The sequence below is a fragment of the Odocoileus virginianus genome, chromosome 32 (assembly GCF_023699985.2).
Source record: "Odocoileus virginianus isolate 20LAN1187 ecotype Illinois chromosome 32, Ovbor_1.2, whole genome shotgun sequence".
NCBI classification, from domain to species: Eukaryota; Metazoa; Chordata; class Mammalia; order Artiodactyla; family Cervidae; genus Odocoileus; species Odocoileus virginianus.
Window position 1 is genome coordinate 6,573,163 of NC_069705.1, and position 19,330 is coordinate 6,592,492.

A 19,330-nucleotide genomic window follows, 5' to 3' on the forward strand; every position below is an offset into this window, starting at 1 on the left:
CACCAGTCCTAGCTGTGGCCGGCGGGATCTCTTTAGCGGTGACCTCCGAACCCTTAGCTGGGACATGCGCCGTCTAGTTCCCCGACCAGGGGTGGAAGCCGGGCCCCGGGCGTTGGGAGCGTGGAGTCTTGGCCACTGGACCACCAGGGACGTCCGCGTGCACTGGACTTGTCATACAACACTCCCAAGTGGAGACGGTGGGTCACAGTGTTGTATGGTGTGACTAGCCCTGCGGTCTCTTCTCTGTGAGTGCTTACGTTATGACAGTCGTCAGAAATTCAACCATTATGCATTCACTTCATTGGATCCTAGACTTACTGTTAAAATGCAGAGACCTCAGGGAAGGACTATTGCGGCTGCATTTGGGATGCTATAAAATTAGCTACAAATTCACCTGTGTACCCAACCCTCCTGGATCCCTCTAACAATTTTAAATGAACTTAAAAGAGAAAAAAAATGTAAAATTCAGTCTGGGAAGAGGAGACAGGAGCAATTCCACCTTCATTTTATGTTGGGGTCTTGAGAGGTGGGCTTTGGTGCTATTATGCCTCCTCAGGGCACCCCTCGAAGCCAGATAATAACTCCAGTCTCCCACCACGACTGGGGCTGGCCAGGGGATGAGCAGGTGGTGATAATAGTGACTATAAGAACGACGACAGACACCTCCCTGGCAGTCCAGTGCTTAAGACACCAAGCTTCCATTGCAGGGGACATGGGTTCGATCCCTGGTCAGGGAACTAAGATCCCACATGTCGCACAGCACCACCCCAAAATAAATAGATAAAATAATGAAGACATCCTGCCAATACCATGGGTTGGCATCCAACTTTTAAATTTACAAAACATTTTCAAGTTCCCTGGTCCTCATCGTAACCTGAAGGGTTGGGGGACGGTGGTCTCAATTCACAAAGGTGGTTCAGAGAGTTAAGAAACTCAGCCAAAATGTGCAAACTGTAACCTGAGACTCAAAACCATCCGGAATGACTCTCAGCCCAGGTGTCTGTTCACCATACTTGGGACTGAACTTGTTCCTGCGAACAATTCCCAAACATCAGGGTCAAAGTTTTGACGCGGGGCAAGGGAGAAAATCAGACACTCCAGCGGGGAGAGAGAGAGAGTGGTGACCACACTGCCCTCCAGGCGGGTGCAGCCCCCTCGGAGGCCTGAGCCTCCACCCAGCCGTGACTCCAGACCCAGCGACAGGTGGTGGGGGCCAGGCCAGCGTGGGGTGGCAGGCACACTGGCCCCACAAACCCCGCGGTGCCTGGCGCCCCACAGCCCTAGTCAACACCCCCCTGGCCGTCCGCACACAGCCTCACCACACACCCGAGCTGCTGCCCTCCCCACGTCTCCGCGGCCTCTGACGGCCTTCTGCGGAGGAAGCCCGGGCTGTCTCCATGTCAGTGACGTGGGTGCTGATCGGTCCAGCACTGAGAACCCCCCCGGGATTCGCAGTCTCAGCCTGGAGCCTGTGATAGCCAGAGACGCGGGCGTCTGACTTGTAAACCAAACCGAGAGAGTTGCCTGTGGACGGGACCCCTGCCCACCCCACACGGCCCCCTCTCAGCTTCCTTGGGCTGGCCGAGAAGCACCCACAGAAGACAGGACAGATGAGCGTGCATAACGCACCGTCCAGACGCCCTGAGGCCAAGGAGAAGCGATCTAGGACCACAAACACCCTCCCCAGAAAAGGTGGCTGTGGATCCGTGAGGGGGGCACGTGTCTCGTTTATTTTATTGGAGCAAAGCTGGTTGACAGTTGTGTTAACTGCTGCTGCGGAGCAGCGTGATTCAGTTACACATGTGTACGCCTTCTTTTCTGTGTTCTTTTCCACCATGGTGCTGCCTGTTCCATTCTCATTATGTAGAGACTCTGTAAGCAGTGACTCACTCGGTCTTCATGGAAAGACTTTTCCCAGGGGGGGTTTTCACAGTTGTCCCTTCAAGCTTGTGGTTTCCATAAGGACGGAAGGACCCACGAGGGGACACAGGGCGTGCAGTCAAGGCCGGGGCCTCTGACAAGGTGGGCTTCTCTCTGGCCTAACTGGTGACTTTGGACACCGAGCCAGAGGGCAGCGATGACCCCCTGCCGGGGGTGCCAGCCAAGGGGGTCAGGCTTCTGAGGAGCCCCCTCGGCACCGAGGCAGAGTCAGCGCCTCAAGTCAGGCCGTTCCCTGAAGGGCCTCCCACGGCGCCTGCTCCTCACAGGACCGACTCCCAGAGCGAGCCTCCCGGGACCCTAGACCGTCTGGCCCCAAGTTACCTCTGCGGCTTCGCTCTCGGCCACTTCCCGCCCCGCCCCACCCGGCATCACAGCCCCGTGCCAGGATGCGGCGCCTTCCACCCCTGCCGTTCACAAGCCACACCTGGTCCCCTGCTGGGAAGCTTCCTGGCTTCCTTTTCAAAGCCAACTTCCGTGGTCCCGTCATGCAGACAGAATCATCACATCCTCCCCCGAGCTTCCAAATGCACCTTTCTCCCTCCTGTTCGCTCTGTTCAGGGTGGGTCTGCTCCCCAGGGGCAGGCACCACAAGTGGTTCATCTCAAACGATCCAGAACTTGGGTTGGTTTCCAAGGTCGTGGATGAGGCAGCCCTGAACCAGGTCCTCAGGTGAGGGGCCTCTTCAACCTCCAGCCTTGCTTCTCAGAAACCAGTCTCCTTCCACCCACGAAGGGATCTGCTGCTTGGAGGTCCTGTCCTCTTTGCCACCCACCAAAACCAGCTCTCAGATCTCCTTGTCATTCTTTGCAAGAGGCTATATTCAGTTTATGCCTTTTCCATGCGTGTCTGCGTTTTAACAGTGATCGCAGTCTGCAGCTGGAGCGTCGTGTGGCATCTGCTGATGTTGTATGTGTGTGTGTGTCTGCAGAGCCCATGAAAATAAACACCGATTTGTCTGTCTGTGTCCTTCATAAGTTCTTTGAGTAGACCACACCCCCAAATGGTCGAGATCCACTAAGCTAAAGGAATGCAGCTCTAGAGGAGAATTGTAAGGGGCTCTGTGAGGAGTTTTAAGGATGGAGTACCCTGTAGAGAGGAATGCATGCGCCGTCTGTTGCATAGTGAAGACGCTGGCTCTCTCCTGAGAGGCTTCTCGTGCCCGGAGAAGGGAGGCAGCCCTGGCAGGCTGAGTGCCCTTCTCGTGTTTGCTCTGCCTCTGCACCTTGTTGCCAGAGCGGGCAGAGTCCCCTTCCACCAGGCCCAGCAGCACCTCTGCCCCGTCCTCCGCCCACTGACCGACTCGCTGAAATTCTCTCCCCCGGGACAACGTCTCAGATACCTGAAGGCTGCTGTCTGACCTCCATGTGACTCCACCCTCTGCTAAGTCGTCTTCAACATTTGCATCACCCCAGTCGTACTCCACGAGAAAGTGGAAATGTTAGTCGCTCAGTTGTGTCCAGCTCTGCAACCCCATGGACTGTAGCCCACCAGGCTCCCACCAGGGGAGGCGTGGACCCAGAGTCTTCCAAAGTCCCTAAACCTAATCCTTTTTTTTTAACTTTAAACTTTTTATTTTGTATTGGGGTATTGCCAATTAACAATGTCATGATAGTTTTAGGTGAGCAGTGAAGGAACTCAGCCATACATACACACGTATGCATTCTCCCCCAAACTCCCCTCCCCTCCAGGTTGCCACATGACATTGAGCAGAGTTCCCTGTGCTATAGAGTAGGTCCTTACTGGTCATCCATTTCAAATATAGCTGTGTGTACATGACCTTCTCAAAGTCCCTAACCCTCCCTTCCCCCTAGCAACCATAAGTTCGTTTTCTAAATCCATGAGTCTCCTTCCATTTTGTAAGTTCCTCTGTATCTTTTCTTTTTAGGTTCCACATAGAAGGGATGTCATGTGTCCATAATAATCCCACTCTCTTTTCAGTTTCAGAGTTCCAGATGGCAACGTTCCATCATGTGTATTTTTAAAATATAAACGCATTTCGTGCGTTTGAGAGGCGAAGGCCCACTTTTCCTTCCCTCCAAGGGGAATGTTTCGCCCCAGGGGCCCCTGGCCCCGGACAGGGAATGGTGAAGCGGGCAGAGGAAGTCCCAGCTCCCAGCCACTCTCAGCACCGCCTCCTGGCACACGGCTCACGTGGCTTGGATTTTCAGCGGCTCTTTGTCGGCGGCGTCCGCCTTCCCAGCCAGCTTGTAAAATGGCCTGTAAATTCCGTGAGGGCGCAGGGCCTCTGGGTTGAATGTGTTTGCATCCCCAGTGTTTATCCCTGGATTAAATACTCATGTCACATTAATCTCCGTGTCTTCTCATTTCTGCCTCTTAAATATCATGAGAGTCACTCCCCTATCAGCACCTTCGCCGTCACCCACCAAGTTCCAGCTCCCTTCCTGTCTCCCCCGGACCTACCCCGGCTTCCTGGCTGGCCTGCTTTCACTCAGCAGCCACTGAAATTTTACAAACTCAGATAGCTTTGGATCACTTCCCTGCTTCAACCTGTGTGATTTGAGGGAACTTCCTACTTTTTCTACACAAGGCTTGTTTCTTGCAGACAGGCTCATGGACCTCAGGGGCACAAGGAGGAGAATAAAGCACTAAGTCCTTTGCTGGGGAGAGGCCTCTCATAAAGAAGAGTCTTCTGATACAGGGTCACCTCCACCAAGAAGCCTTCCCAGATTGCCCCCCAGTAAAAACGACTTCTTCCCTCGTGGCCCTGTCTGACCTGAAGAAGACACGTCAGGTGAAACCTGTCCACACATTGCACTGATGTAGAGCAGTTCTCTCCCTCTGGTAGATTAGAAGCCCCACATGGACAGGCTTAAGTACTGTCTTTGGACAAAGCCTGGGACAACACCTGGACAGAGTTGGCCCTCTGTTAGGGCCAACTTTGGACTAACCAGCCAAACAAATGAATATCTCATGGGAAAGGAATGTTTGTGGTTCAGCAGCGGTTCACTGGGGACTAAGCTAAGACCACGCTCAGCTGGTGCTGAAACGCTGCGGCCATCAAGGGACCCTGAGCTCCGAGGGCGGCTTGCAGACCCTTGCTGGGTCTCGCTGGAGGCCCCTCTTCCCAGGAGCAGCGGGCCTCTTCTGACGGTGGCCTCCAGGCTGTCCGCCGCCTCCAGGGCAGGGGCGGCGCTGCGGTCAGTTCTGCTCACACCGCTCCCAACCTCCTCCCCACGCCCAGTCACCCACCCCAGGGAGAAGCCCCGAGCTCTTTCCACTTTCCCACAAGTGAAACACTCGGCTTCCTTCCTCTTGATGCTCTTTGAACTTGGTTCCCTCCTTGGACGCCGTGACCCCCAGGATGGCTCCAGAGGGGAGGTTTTGTGCATCCCCCTCGCACAGGGCGCGGGCTGAGACCCTGCCGGGGGCGACCCCGGAGCAGCCCTGGGGCGCCTGCCTGCTCAGAGCGCTTAGCCACCGCCTAAAGCTCCAGAGCTCGTTGCAGGAAAACAGCACCAAATAATATGAAACGCTAGAGTGCTGGAGGAATAGGAACAGAAATACACTATTAATGCTACAGGAGTATCAACAGTATAGTATAGTGTAGTCATACTAAAGTGCTATAGTAATAACAGGAATGTGTTATTTTTATTGAAGCATAACTGATGTACAGTGTTGTGTTAGTTTCGGGTATCTAGCAAAGGACAGGAATGTATTAGTGCTGGAAAAATGCAAACAGCACAGCATAGTGCGTCCCCGTGGCTCAGGTGAGAAAGAATCTGCCAGCAATGCAGGAGACCCGGGTTCCATCCCTGGGTCAGGAAGTCCCCCTGGAGAAGGGATAGGCTGCCCACTCGAGTATTCTAGGGCTTCCCCGGTGGCTCAGATGATAAAACAGTCCTCCGGCAATGCAGGAGACCTGGGTTCAATCCCTGGGTGGGGAAGATCCCCTGAAGCATGGCAACCCACTCCAGTATTCTTGCCTGGGAAATCTCATAGACAGAGGACCCCGGCAGGCTATAGTCCATGGGGTCGCAAAGAGTCGGACACTGAGTCAGTAAGCACAGACCACACACACGTAGTATAGTGTAGTAATGCTGAAGTGCTCTAGTGATTGGAACAGGAGTTACAATTTTTTATTGGCGGATAGTTGATTTACAGTGTTGTGTTAGGGTCAGGTGTAGAGCAAAGAGCAGAAATGTTCTATTAGTGCTACAGTAGAAGGAAAACAGTGCTAAATAGCAAAATCAGGACTAAATTTCATGGCAGGAACAGTATATTTTAAGCCTTAATAAGATGTCTTTCCTCTTCCGGGCTACTTTCTGCTTCAAACACAATAACTTTCTACAGTTCTATGCTGTTCTATTGAAATTTTTTAAAGAGAGCTATTTTTAAAATGTTGGTATAGCGGGATGGGGAGGGAGGCGGGAGGGGGGATCGGGATGGGGAACACATGTAAATCCATGGCTGATTCATGTCAATGTATGGCAAAAAGCACTACAATATTGTAAAGTAAATTAGCCCCCAACTAATAAAAATAAATGGAAAAAAAAATTTTTTTAAATGTTGGTATAGCGAGAATATAACTGGGATTTTGTAGCTTCACCTTCAAGATGCTTAAAAGGACACAGAACTCTTCAGACACATCTGTATTAACACTGTGTTTTGATATGGGTGTTATCAGCCGGGATCCCTTTGGTGGCACGGGGCAGAGATCTACCTGGACCCAGCCTGGGTGATGTCTGTCTTGCTCAGGAGGGTTGAGGGGGGCGAGGGACACAGCCGGGCTTCCAGGAGACGTGCAGGCAGGGGTCCGAGACCACAGTGATTTCTCGGCCCTGCAGTTTTCGGTGAATGTCATGCCCATCCTGTCTCTCACGTTCAGGCTGTTGCCTTGTGGCCCAGAGACATGGCCTCAGGCAGTCTGAGAGTTTTAGCTTCTGGAGGGACTTCCCTGGTGGTCCAGTGATTAAGAATCCGCCTGCCAACGCAGAGGACAGGAGTCCGATCCCTGTTCTGGGAAGATCCCCCATGCCACCGGACAACTCAGCGAGCGAGCTGAGACCACAGAGCCAGCGCACCCAGAGCCTGCGCTCCTCAACGAGAGAAGCCCCCGGAACGAGAAGCCCACCCTCCACAGCTGGGGCGTGGCCCCGGCTTGCCGCAGCTAGAGAACGCCCACCCAGCAAGGAAGGCCCAGCACGGCCAAAAATAAATAAATAGATATTTTAAAACTCCTGCCACCAACGATGGAATACACAACCTTTCCCCTCCTCTCTCTTTCTCTTCCCGTCTCCAAACATTCCCCAGAAGCTAGGCGGGGCACTCTGGCTGGCCCAGCAGAGGCAAGTTCTTCATCCTCCCTGGAACATTCAGGAGCCGCGTCCAGTTAGGACGTGGCTGTGTCTGCAGGGTGGGAGGCGGTTAAGGGTGGCTCCGTCTCTAGGACCGAGAGGTCTGGACAGTCGCTTCTAGAGGCGTGATCTGAGCTCAGGGGCCTCAGAACCTGGTTCTCTGCCTCCCAGCACAGCTGGTAGTTGAAAGAGCTGGAGCTCTGGCTTGTGGCTGGGGACCCCTGAAGTGAGCATCAGGAGCAAGAGCGCGTTGCCCTAGTAGTGAATCCTCACTCTTACCAGATGCCAGTTCAGGGATCTCATCCCATGCCATATCAAGGGTCATTCATTTAATTTTATTCACTTATTCAGCGTGCGTTTCCTGAGTGTCTATTTTGTATCTTACACTCTGCGCAATTGTCAAATATAAAAATGACAAAGACGCAGTGCCTGCCACAAAGAGCTGACAGTCCAGCGGGAAGGGTAGCTCGGACACATGGGATGACCGAGGTGTGACCATCAGGGCGTGAATTCAGGGCCGCGGGATAGACGTGGAGACAGAGAAGGAATGCGCGCACGCGTGCTGTCGTGTCCGACTCTGCGTGACCCCATGGACTGTGGCCCGCCAGGCTCCTCTGTCCATGGGGTTCTCCAGGCAAGAAGACCAGAGCGGGTTGCCATTTCCTCCTCCAGGGGATCTTCCCGACCCAGGGATCGAACCCACATCTCTCATGCCTTCTGGCAGGTGGGCTCTTCACCGCCAGCACCACCTGGGAAGCCCCGGAAGAGGAGCGGCGGAATATAAGCCCCTGTTGCAGGCACAGGCCCCGAGCTCTTCTCGGGATATTCCCTCCCTCCTCCAAAGACTCGTGTTTACCTGGCACTTTCACGCACATTCTGTTTACACTTTCGAAACACCAACCTTGCGGCGCAGGTAAATCCGGTATTCATCTCTTCATTTTGCACGTGAAGAAATCGCGATCGCACAGCGAGCCCGGGCCCTTGAACCCACACCCCGCGCTTCCGCGCAGTGCCTGAGCCACCCTCTGCCGCTGGATACGGCAGCCCTTCCAGAAAAAGAGCTCCCATCCTGCTCTGACCCCGGCAGCACTCAGAAGGGCTCCGGCCCACGCGCAGCAGCCGCCGGGGTCATCATCCGAGCTCCTCGGCGCTCCGCTCCGCCGGCACCTCTGGTCCCTGATCCTCCGCACCTCCGGGCGCGCTCGTGTGAGCCCACGTCCGCCTGCTGCCCTCAGACCTCACGGATCCAGCAGCGAGGAGAGGCCTCCGCACTGACCGAGGAACACACACGCCTAAGATGAGGCCATGGATCCCGCTCTCTAGAGCAGGCTGGCTAAGACTGCAGAGTGCCCGTGAATCACCCATGGGTCTCGTCCAAATGCAGATTTCACGGAGTGGGTTTGACGTAGGACCCAAGTTTTCTATTTCTCGCAAACTCCCAGGGATGCTAAAACGTCCACCGGTCACACCTGGAGATGCAAGGATCCGGGTTGAAGACGCTAACACATCTGAGCCACTCTTGGGAAAAACAGCAAGTCCACTGGACTGGTGCTTTCTTAAAAACTTGAGATGGAAAATAGGCATGTGACCTTGAATAAAATATTACTATTGACATGTTTATAGAAGGAACCTGAGATGAAAGTTGAAAGGTCTTGTAAACTTACATGTATGACACAACCCACCCCAGCTTCACTTTCCTCCCTTCTGAGTTGAAAGTAACAAATCACCTCAAGCTAATTAATGCACGTGCTATTGTTTGGAACGAAGCCTTATGGAAAACACAGGTTCTAACCCATGCTGTTTTTCTTGTCTTTTTCTCTATAGGAGATGTCAGTGAAAAAAGGGGTGCAGAATGATTACTAACCCATGACTCCCAACAGTATGACAGGTACCTGTTTTCTTTTCTTTTCTTTGTATGCCTGCATTTTTGTTCCACCCAAAGAGACATACAGGCTTCCTGAAAGGCCAACCTAAGTCTTAGCAACAAATGTCCAAGTCAACGAATGTTATTAAATGCAAATATATCCATACTCTAGTTTCTTTTGAGATTTTATAAATCTTTCACCTTTTACTGAAGATTTCCATGAAGGGTGAGGGGCAGGAAGAAAATCACCCAAATATATCCCATGACTGCATCCCAATAAACATGCTTCCAGGTTTCTCAGAAGCTATGGGATGCAGCATCACCGGAAACATGATGAGAGGAAATGATAATTCCTGGTGAAAGCCTAGTTTTCCTCCTTCTCAGGGTCACCCTCTCACATTCAATATGTTTCCTTTCACGTTCATTCAGGTCAGTATAAGAAGTGGCTCCGTGTACTCAGTGACCGCTGAGTTCAGGCCTCCTCCTAAATGGAAGACCCAGCAGCAGAGTCAGGATGGAATATGGTCAGAGCACGCAAGGCAAAGTGAGCCAGAAACTCTTAGCACGGGGCAGAGGAGAGAAAGAATGCCTCCCCACCCCTAGGAACAGGTTGCAATAACACAGATTCTCTGTGCAATGCATAGAGCTGAGATTGCAAGCTCAGAGGCCCCAGCGGCCAGGCAGAAAACACCCATGCCTGAAACAGCTGGGTGTCGGCAAAAGCAAATACCCAGGACAGGAGAGCCAGGTTCTCTCCGAAGAGAAAGCACTCCTCCACCCCAGACCATCACCAACAGCAGAGAGGGAGCCCAGGGTGTCCAGAGATTTCAAATTTTCAAGAGAAGCTGGAAATCCAGATTTAGACTGAAATAGCCCCGTTTCTAAATATAAGCGGTTAACATATTAAAAAAAAAAAAATCAAGGATCCACGGGCCAGTCAAAATATGTCCACTGACTGGACTCAGCCATGGGCTGTCAGTTTAAAACCACACCTTCCAGCCCAGCCCCAACCCTGGGACCGTCATTTGGTTGCCATGGCAGCAGGGCAGGTCCCCACAGACCTCAGCCCTCTGCAAGCTTACAAGCTCACTAATGCCCACAGTGCACATCTCCATCATCATCCCCTGCCTCTGCTCATTTTTTTTTTTTTTAAGAAAATCAAAGCCTGCTTTTATTGATGCACCAACAGACTGACCGAGATTGGGAAGGGGTGGTTAGCAAAAAGAGCACTCGGGCACACCAGAGCGATTCATACCTGTAGGAAGTGAGTGCCTGGGAATCCCATCTCATCTTCCCAACTTAGTTCTCAGGAACAGGGACCAAAACACACCCAGCCCCATTTCTATGCCACTGGTATCTCTACCACTGTAGCGTGAAAAGCCATGGACAATACGTAAATAGGTTTGGCTGTGTCTCAATAAAACTTAATTTACAAAACAGGCAGCAGCCCAGTATTGGCCCAAGGACCTTCGTTTGCTGACTCGCGGTCTAGAAGTCAGGATAGTCTCTTGTTGAGCAGAATCCCCAGGCCAAGCCAGCTCGTCTCCAGGACCGAGCTGGGAATCCGGCTCAGCTTAGGATGGTTCTAGATTAAGCCAGCTTTCAGCCAGTCTGCGGATGCGGGATGCTGTCCCTGCAGGCTGGGCTGGAACCCGTTACCTCCCTGTGGAGGAGGAAGTTTTTGCTTCCCAGCATTTGCTTCATGGCACAAAAACTAACGGCAGTTCTATTTTCAAAAGAAATCGGCTCCACACACACATATGCTCAGTCTATGCTAGTGGGCTCAGCAGAGAAAATCATTGCTTTAGACGCCCTGTTTGTGGATGAGATAAAAGTGTCCTTTTTCCTCTCTCTTTTCCTATGGTCTCGAGCTGCGTGTTTATTTTAAGAAATCTAAAAGGAGACCATAATTAAGCTGTAAGTCATCAGAACTAAGTGCTGGCTTTAGAAGCATAACTTAAAGGGCAAATATGCATATTTTCTGTCTGAAACACATAATGGATAATATTGCTATTATGCAATACAGGAAATCAATTAACCTTTATGAAAAGAAAACCAATTTTTAAATTGAACAGGAGTAAGAACATTGAATCTGTTTTGCTAAAACAGCAGACCAGCATTTTCAGATTGAAAACAAAAAGCCTTCAGCCACAGCACTTATGAAATTTCTGTATTTTGCATTAACTCACATGGAGAAATGGTTTATTTTCTGGAGCTACTTAACATCAGCTGCAGAGGAGTCAGGTCTTGCTACAGTGTTCTCATTGCTCCGCCTTAACCTACTTAATATTAGGGCCGCATGAAATCACCGAAAATACAGATTCGTAGAGGGAAGGAAGGAAGTGCCCTGATACCATATTTTATTGCAGCGGTTCCCAACCTTTTTGGCATCAGGGACTGGTTTCATGCAAGACAGTTTTTCCACAGACCAGGGCGGGAGGAGGATGGTTTCAGGATGATTCAAGCACAGTAGTGTTCACGCTTTTATGATCCTGGGCGTGCTGGGTGCTAAGTCACTTTCGTCGTGTCCAACTCTGCAGCCCCATGAACTGTAGCCCACCAGGCTCCTCTGACCGTGGGATTCTCCAGGCTCGAAGTACTGGAGTGAGTTGCCACGCCCTCCTCCAGGAGGTCTTCCCCACTCAGGGATCGAACCCACATCTCTTCCGTCTCCTGCACTGGCAGGCGGGTTCTTTCCACTGGGGACATCTGGGAGGAGCTGTGAGCCTATAGGAGATCAGATATGATCCCGCGGCGGATTGTGCTGAGCTGACACGAGGCAGACCTCAGGCGGTGACACAAGCAGCTGTGAGCACGGCCGGGGCTCTGCTCGCTCCCCTGCTCGCCTCCTGGTGCCTAACAGGCCGGGAGCCAGCACCGGCCCATGGCCCAGGGGGTTGGAAACCCCCGTTTTACTGGTCTGGTATTAAGCACAGCTTCCTAGGCAATCTGGGGGGACTCCGATAACATTTATGTCATTGTAATGAGCTCCACTTTGCATAAAATCATGATTTGCACCATAGGAGAGTTGGTTCTAAGATATGAATGTCTGTAATTTTAAATACCCAAGTGAGAGGCTTTGAGCCTTGATGAGAAGGGAACTAAGAACTGGGGCTCCTGGAAACGTGACTGGAGAGGCAGAAACGGGGCTGTTGCGCGTGCTCCGAGCTGGTTGAGGGAGTCAGGGTGGGACAGGAGGTCAGCCCGCGATGAAGCTGCCCCGTGACTCACAGGCCTCCCAGCAGACGGACCCGTGCCTCTTCTGCGTGGCCCGCTTGTGCATCCAGCTGACCCGCTGCAACCTTGGCCATCTCCTTTCTCTCGCTGGAGGAACCTATTCCGTGTGTCCCAGCGCGAGGGGAGGAGGACGGGATGGGACGGACCAGAGCCCCCAATCCTCGTCCCGGGTGTTCACCATGAGATCCTCAGAGTGTTTGCACGCTTGTTTTCGTTTGTGTTTGTTTTTTCAAAGAGGAGAACAAGCATATTTGTTGGTGGTGATAGGAGGGCATGGGGGGAGGGTTCTTCGACCTCCCCAGCATCTTGTTTAGGGGGGAGGTTGGGGGCAACAGGAAAGGCAGTAGGTGGGGGTGCAAGCCCCACTCTGCACTACAGAGAACACTCTGATCTGGATACCCTACATCACAGCCCCTTGTCCTCTTTCGTTAAATAGGATGAAAATTTACATTTCTTACTACTCCCAAGGTTGAAATGCTTTTGCATGTTTATTGACCACTTTTGCAAGTTATTGGCCACCAAACTTGCTTGTTCATATGTATTGCCTGGTTGCCCACTGCAGATTTTGTATTCTCATTACTTGAACAAACATTTATTATATTCAAGATAATAACCAAGCAAGTCACCTCATCTCCGTAGAGCTTGAATTCCTTATCAATTAAATTAGAAAGTGAGACTAGTTCATCTTTTTAAAAATTAATTTATTTATTTTAATTGGAGGCTAATTGCTTTAGAATATTGTGGTGGTTTTTGCCATACATTGACATGAACTAGTTCATCTCTAATTCCACCTCCACTTTTAAGATTAAGTTGCACTTAGATTTGAACATCTATAAATCACATTTTCATAAAGTCAGGCATGGGTACATTGATGGTTCAGTGTAGAGGAAAAAGGTGCCCTGGAGAAAGGTATTTTGTGTTTTGAGATTTTTGCTAATGGATAGGTTTTTCTGAGTCAAACAAAACACCCAAGTTGGGAAAGTTCAGTGTTTTATCGTGAAAGAAAGTGAAGTGTTAGTCACTCAGTGGTGTCCGACTCTTTGAGACCCCCTGGACTGTAGCCCGGCAGGCCCCTCTGTCCGTGGGATTCTCCATGGAGAACGCTGGAGCAAGTTGCCGTTCCCTCCTCCCGGGTTCTTCCCAGCCCGGGGACTGAACCTGTGTCTCTTATGTCTCCTGGTGCCAATCACTAATGGAAACCTGCCTTTTATTCCTGGGGTATTTCGCCTCAGGAAGCGCTGGGGCCTCTCTGACCCCTCCCCAGCATGGGGGTGGTGGCTGCTGCTGTTGTCCAGCCCCTAAGTCCTGTCCGCCAGGTCGCCACCCCATGGACTGTAGCACGCCAGGTTCCGTGGGGTTCTCCAGGCAAGGGTACAGGAATGGGCTGCTATTTCCTCCTCCAGGGGATCTTCCCAGCCCAGGGATCGAACCTGGGTCTGCTGCATTGGCAGGTGGATTCTTTACCACTGACCACCAAGGAAGCATGCTGCCCCTCCTCAAAGCAACCAAACTCTCACGGCAAGTCAGCAAGAAAGGAAACGCCAGGCCTCCCAAATACGCTGAGGGCAATGGGGAGGCTGCCACAGACCAATCACACAGAGACCTTTCACGTTAAAACCCTCCCCATCCATCTCTTCTCTTCACTCCTCAGCTAGCTGCGGAAGCCCCAAGGGAAGGGAAGCTGCAGACCCCGCCCCTCCAAGCCAGGGTCCCTGCCCCCACGCCGCCCCTCCCCTACCCGCAGCCTGGAGCTCCGCCCCTCCGAGCTGGGAGCCCCGCCCCCCAACGGGAGCCCCGCCCCTCCCCTCACGTCGAGATCCCCGCCCGCACGCCGTCCCTCCTCCACCGGCCCACTGCCCTCGGAGAGGGTGATCCCTCGCACTGCCCCTCCCGTGTCCATCCTCCTCTGAGACCCCCCGCTCAGCAAAACAGAGCTTCCTGTCTAAGGAGCTCGCCTGAGAAAAGAAGGAAGGGAAAACCGTAACTGCTTATCATTTTGCATTTTCCCCCATCACACACCAAACAGAAGAGTGAGAGCCTCTGCCGGCTGTCCCGCTTCTGGAAGAGAGGAGACCAGTACCTCAGCTCTAGGTTCCCTCCAGGTTCCACCATAACTAGGGAAGATCAGGAAAACCACACACACGCACACGCACACGCACGCACGCGCACACACACGCACGCACACAGACGCACGCACGCGCACACACAGACGCACGCACGCACACACACAGGGGTTCCACCCTTGCTTGGGAAGATCAGGAAAACCACACACACACACACACACACGCACACGCACGCGCACACACAGACGCACGCACGCGCACACACAGACGCACGCACGCACACACACAGGGGTTCCACGCTTGCTTGGGGAAGTCCTGCATGCCCTGCAGGGGAAAAAAAACCCTTCACACACACAAAGAGAATTTCTGTGCAGTTAACACACTCTTTCCTTTAACACCATAGCAAATACATCTTTTTCTCAGGGACTAAGAGGCACAGTGACACTTTCTACAATAGGAATGGATACAGGATGCGGGACCTTGGTCCACCATCCTGCTGAGGAAGAGCTGGCCTCCTGGACCCTGTCTCTGTCTCCCTCCCATCCTTCACCTCCTTAACTTCCTGAACTGATCCCAGAAGAGAGACTTCCTATTGAAGAACACGGGACTTTGTGAAGGAAACCAAATTCATGACATCTCACCAAATTCAGCCAGATTTGTGAAAACCTTGACTCAAAATTTCCTGGACACCCAAAGACATTGGCTTCTGGACCACTTTCCAAATCTGAGCTGCAGCCAGGGGCGTCAGAAAGGTGACATGTCAAAAAAAAAGAAAGGACTTTATAAAGTGAAAGGTTGGAGCATGAGAGTAAAGGAAAAATGTATTTCCTGTTCAGCAACCGTTGTGCTGCCGCCCAGAAGCCCCCTTTACAATATTTGCCTGCTCCTAGACCCCAACACCTGGCCTTCTCTCCCCACCCCACCCCACTGTCGCCAGCATCACCATCACCCCTCAGCATCCACCATCCTGACAAACTCACCTCTGCTCCCTCAAGCCCCCTGTAACCAGGAACTGCCCACAGCTCTCGACTCAGCTTCTGCTGACGGTCACAAATATCAACCCCTAACCTGACAGAGTCCTGTTCTTTCAGGACGGATCTTCCTCCCTGTTCTCCCAAAGTCCTTCAAAAGAACTGAAAGTCGTTTTTTCCCAGCAGTAATTTAGTGCCTAATGAACGCGTGATGTATCTTTGTTTGAAATGAGCCAAGAGTCCCTTTTCTGTGCCACCCCCGGCTGAGAGTCCCAGGCTCCTGTTTTATCCCTCTTGGCTTTTAAGTCATGGCCATCTTGACATTCTCGCTCTGGAATTTTCTGTGCTGTAGAAGGGAAACTAGTGTGGATGTCCAGCTGTCCAGCCTGTGTGATGCAGGCTCATCTGTCGTGGTGCAGATGCTGAGCTGAGAGTCATCCCTCCAGCCCTTACATTTCACACATCAGCAGGCAAAGGCGAGCACGGTGAAGTCACCTGCCCAGGGTCACTATGGCAGACAGTTGAGTGTTTGGACACTCTGCTCCCTAATCGTGGTAAACTGTGGGTTAAATGACTTTAGTTATCACGTCCATCTTTTTTCTTTTAAATTTATTTCCATCACATTTCTATCACCATTGCCTTCTTTCTCTTTCTATTTTTTGCCTGTGCCTTGCCACATGTGGCATCTCAATTCCCTGACCAGGGACAGAGCCTGAGCTGAGCCGTCTGCAGTGACGGCTTTTTTCTTTTTATTCTTTATAATACTGTGGTGGTTTTTGCCATACATTGACATGAATCAGCCACGGGTGTACACATGTCCCCCATCCTGAAACCCCCTCCCACCTCCCTGCCTATCCCACCCCTCAGCATGGTCCCAGAGCACAGGCTTTGAGCACCCTGCTTCATGCATCGAACCTGGACTGGTGCTCTATTTCACATAGGGTAATATACATGTTTCAATGCTATTCTCTCAAATCATCCCACCCTCGCCTTCTCCCACAGAGTCCAAAAGTCTGTTCTTTACACCTGTGTATCTTTTGCTGTCTTGCACATAGACAGCAAATTACTGGTCATCGTTTCCATCTTTCTAAATTCCATATATATGTGTTAATATACTGTGTTGGTGTTTTTCTTTCTGATTTACTTCACTCTGTATGATAGGCTCCAGTTTCATCCACCTCATAAGAGCTGACTCAAATGCATTCTTTTTAACGGCTGAGTAATATTCCATGGTGTATATGTGCCACAGCTTCCTCATCCATTCGTCTGCGGATGGGCATCTAGGCTGCTCCCATGCCCAAGCTAATGTAAACAGTGCTGCGATGAACACTGGGGCGCACGTGTCTTGAAAGCACAGAGTCTTAACCACTGGACTGCCTTGGGAGTCCCCCCATTGCTTTCTAAGTGTATCTTTTAAATGCTTTCACACAGAAAGGCACTTTAAAAGATGCGTTTCTCACCATATAACCTTTCAGAAGTCCAGTCTTACAGAGCTTTTGATTGTCCACTATTTTCTTTTTGGAATTAAAGAGAATAATTAATTTGTGAAGAAAAAAAGGTAATAGTGGGGTTTACATTACATTGGAGTGAAGCGAAAGTGTTAGTCGCTCAGTCATGTCCGACTCTTTGTGACCCCATGGACTGTAGCCTGCCAGGCTCCCCTGTCCATGGGATTCTCCAGGCAAGAATACTGAAGTGGGTTTCCATGCCCTCCTCCAGGAGACCTTCCTGACTCAAGGATCGAACCTGGATCTCCTGCATTGCAGGTGGATTCTTTACTGTCTGAACCTCCAGGGTTACTGAGGTCTCATTTTCTTTTTCTTAACTGAAGTTCTTACTCTTTATCATGCTAAGATGAGTGTATACAATGAGTTTCCATGGAAGCTGGATTAAGCAGTTTCCCCTCAACTTATCAAAGCAGAGCCCCTCTTTGGTGGAGGACAGACAGCCTTATTCTGCTCAGATCTGCATGCATATTCCAGTCCCCCTGGGAGCTATGTAAGATCTCGATGCTCATGGCACCCCCAGACCAACCAAATCAGAGTGTCTAGGTGTGGGCCTGAGATCCAGTGTTCTTTTAAAACTGTCCAGGTGCTTCTGAAGCATAACTCAGTCTGAAAACCTTAATCTGGACACAGTGGCTCTCAGCCCAGGCTGCCCACCTTAGTCACCTATTTGAAAATACCAATGCCCACAGTCTGCCTGAGAGAGTCCAGCCCACTGGGTCTAGAGTGGAGCCTCTGGCATCTTTGTGTTTTTTTTTTTAACTCCTCTAGTGATTCTAACACGCATCTAAGTGTTGAGAAAAGAACAGGTGTTTTCAAACTTGGTGGTGGGGTATCAGAATCATTGGAAATTTTGGTTACAAAAAAAAAAAGGCAAAACCAGCTCCATTCTAGCGGCTTGGGTAATAACAAGGACCTAGGCTTCTGGGTTCCTAACTGGCTCTCCAGGTGATTCTGACATACACAGAAGCTTAGCAACCACCCATCTAGCAGGTGTGTGCTTCTTCCATATCAGATGTCTTTGGGGAAGTGTTTTCTAACATTCGTTCTAACATTTATAACATCCTGGCGTTTCCTCTGAGGACCTGCAGAGCACATCTAAAATATCACCATTAATCTAGGGTTCCAGGCTTCCCAGGTGGCTCAGTGGTAAAGAATCCTCCTGCCAATGCAGGAGACATGAGTTAAGTACCTGGGTCGGGAAGATCCCCTGGAGAAGGAAATGGCAGCCCACTCTAGTATTCTGACCTGGGAAATCCCACGGACAGAGGAACCTGGTGGGCTATAGTCCACGGGGGTTGCAAAAGAGTCAGACACGACTTAGCAGCTAAAGAGCAATCTAGGGTGAACAGGGGTAAACTGAGACGTAATCAGGGGTGTTCTGCTGTCACTGGTGACTGGCGTGCATCATCACGTTCACCCAAGAATGACAAGCCCGCTGTGTCTGCAGTCACGTCTGACCGGTGGACTGCAGCGTCTCATTCGCCTCAAAGGCCCATCAGGGCAAGAGCCCCTCCGGATCACACGGTCATCAAGTCCTTCAGGAATGGACTTCAAGGGCAGCGTTTTTCATTTCAGAAATGGAGCAGCCGCAGGGAAACTTCCTTCTCTGTCCTGCAAATTCTTGCAAACGATCAGCTCAAACACTGAGCTCGGAAGGCCACCCCATCCTTCTCTAGTGAGTTGCTTGAGTTGTTTGAAACTTTTAGTTATGGACTTTTTTCCCCCCAAGAGAGTTTTTTTTCATAGACTTTTTGCAACCCCCGGACTGTTCCTCAGAGCCTGCCAGGTTCCTCTGTCCATGGAATTCTCCAGAAACCAGAATACAGGAGTGGGGTGCCTCTCCCCTCTCCAGGATGTGTATTAAATGACTACCATTTTAGGCCTCAAGAGAATGTGGCTGTCTGGGGAGCAGTCCCATGGCAGTGTGGTTCTGGGCTGCGCCTTTGACTCACTCGTCGTTGTTTCATCTTTAAGTCGTGTCCGACTCTTTTGTGACCCCATGGACTGTAGCTGCCAGGCCATGAGAATTTCCCAGGCAAGAATACTGGAGTGGGTTACCATTTCCTTCCTTTCTGCCAAACCCTCTTGTTAATCCTGAACCTTCTACCTCCCTTAAACCCTGTGCCTTTAAGCATTTTATCTGCCAAATTGCATTTTCCTTTGATCCCAACCCAGAGATTGAACTTGGGTCTCCTCCATTGGTAGATAGATTCTTTACCACTCAGCCATGAGGGAAGCCCTAAGGAGCTTTTAACAGTGTCAGACTTTATTTGGGGGGCTCCAAAATCACTGCAGATGGTGAGTGCAGCCATGAAATTAAAAGATGCTTACTCCTTGGAAGGAAAGTTATGACCAACCTAGATAGCATATTACTTTGCCAACAAAGGTCCATCTGGTCAAGGCTTTGGTTTTTCCAGTGGTCACATACGGA

The 19,330-nt window shown here is 51.1% G+C and overlaps 1 protein-coding gene across 10 annotated transcripts in view; it reads left to right on the forward strand.

The window, feature by feature from the left end:
• THRB (thyroid hormone receptor beta) overlaps positions 1-19,330 on the forward strand; it is a 415,008-nt gene that overhangs the window by 292,233 nt on the left and 103,445 nt on the right. For all 10 annotated transcript variants that reach the window (XM_070459836.1, XM_070459832.1, XM_070459834.1 and 7 more), the window contains exon 3: positions 9,081-9,144. In XM_070459836.1, the coding sequence (XP_070315937.1) occupies positions 9,123-9,144 (22 nt within the window). In that variant the 5' untranslated portion in view covers positions 9,081-9,122. The remainder of the gene's footprint in view (positions 1-9,080; positions 9,145-19,330) is intronic.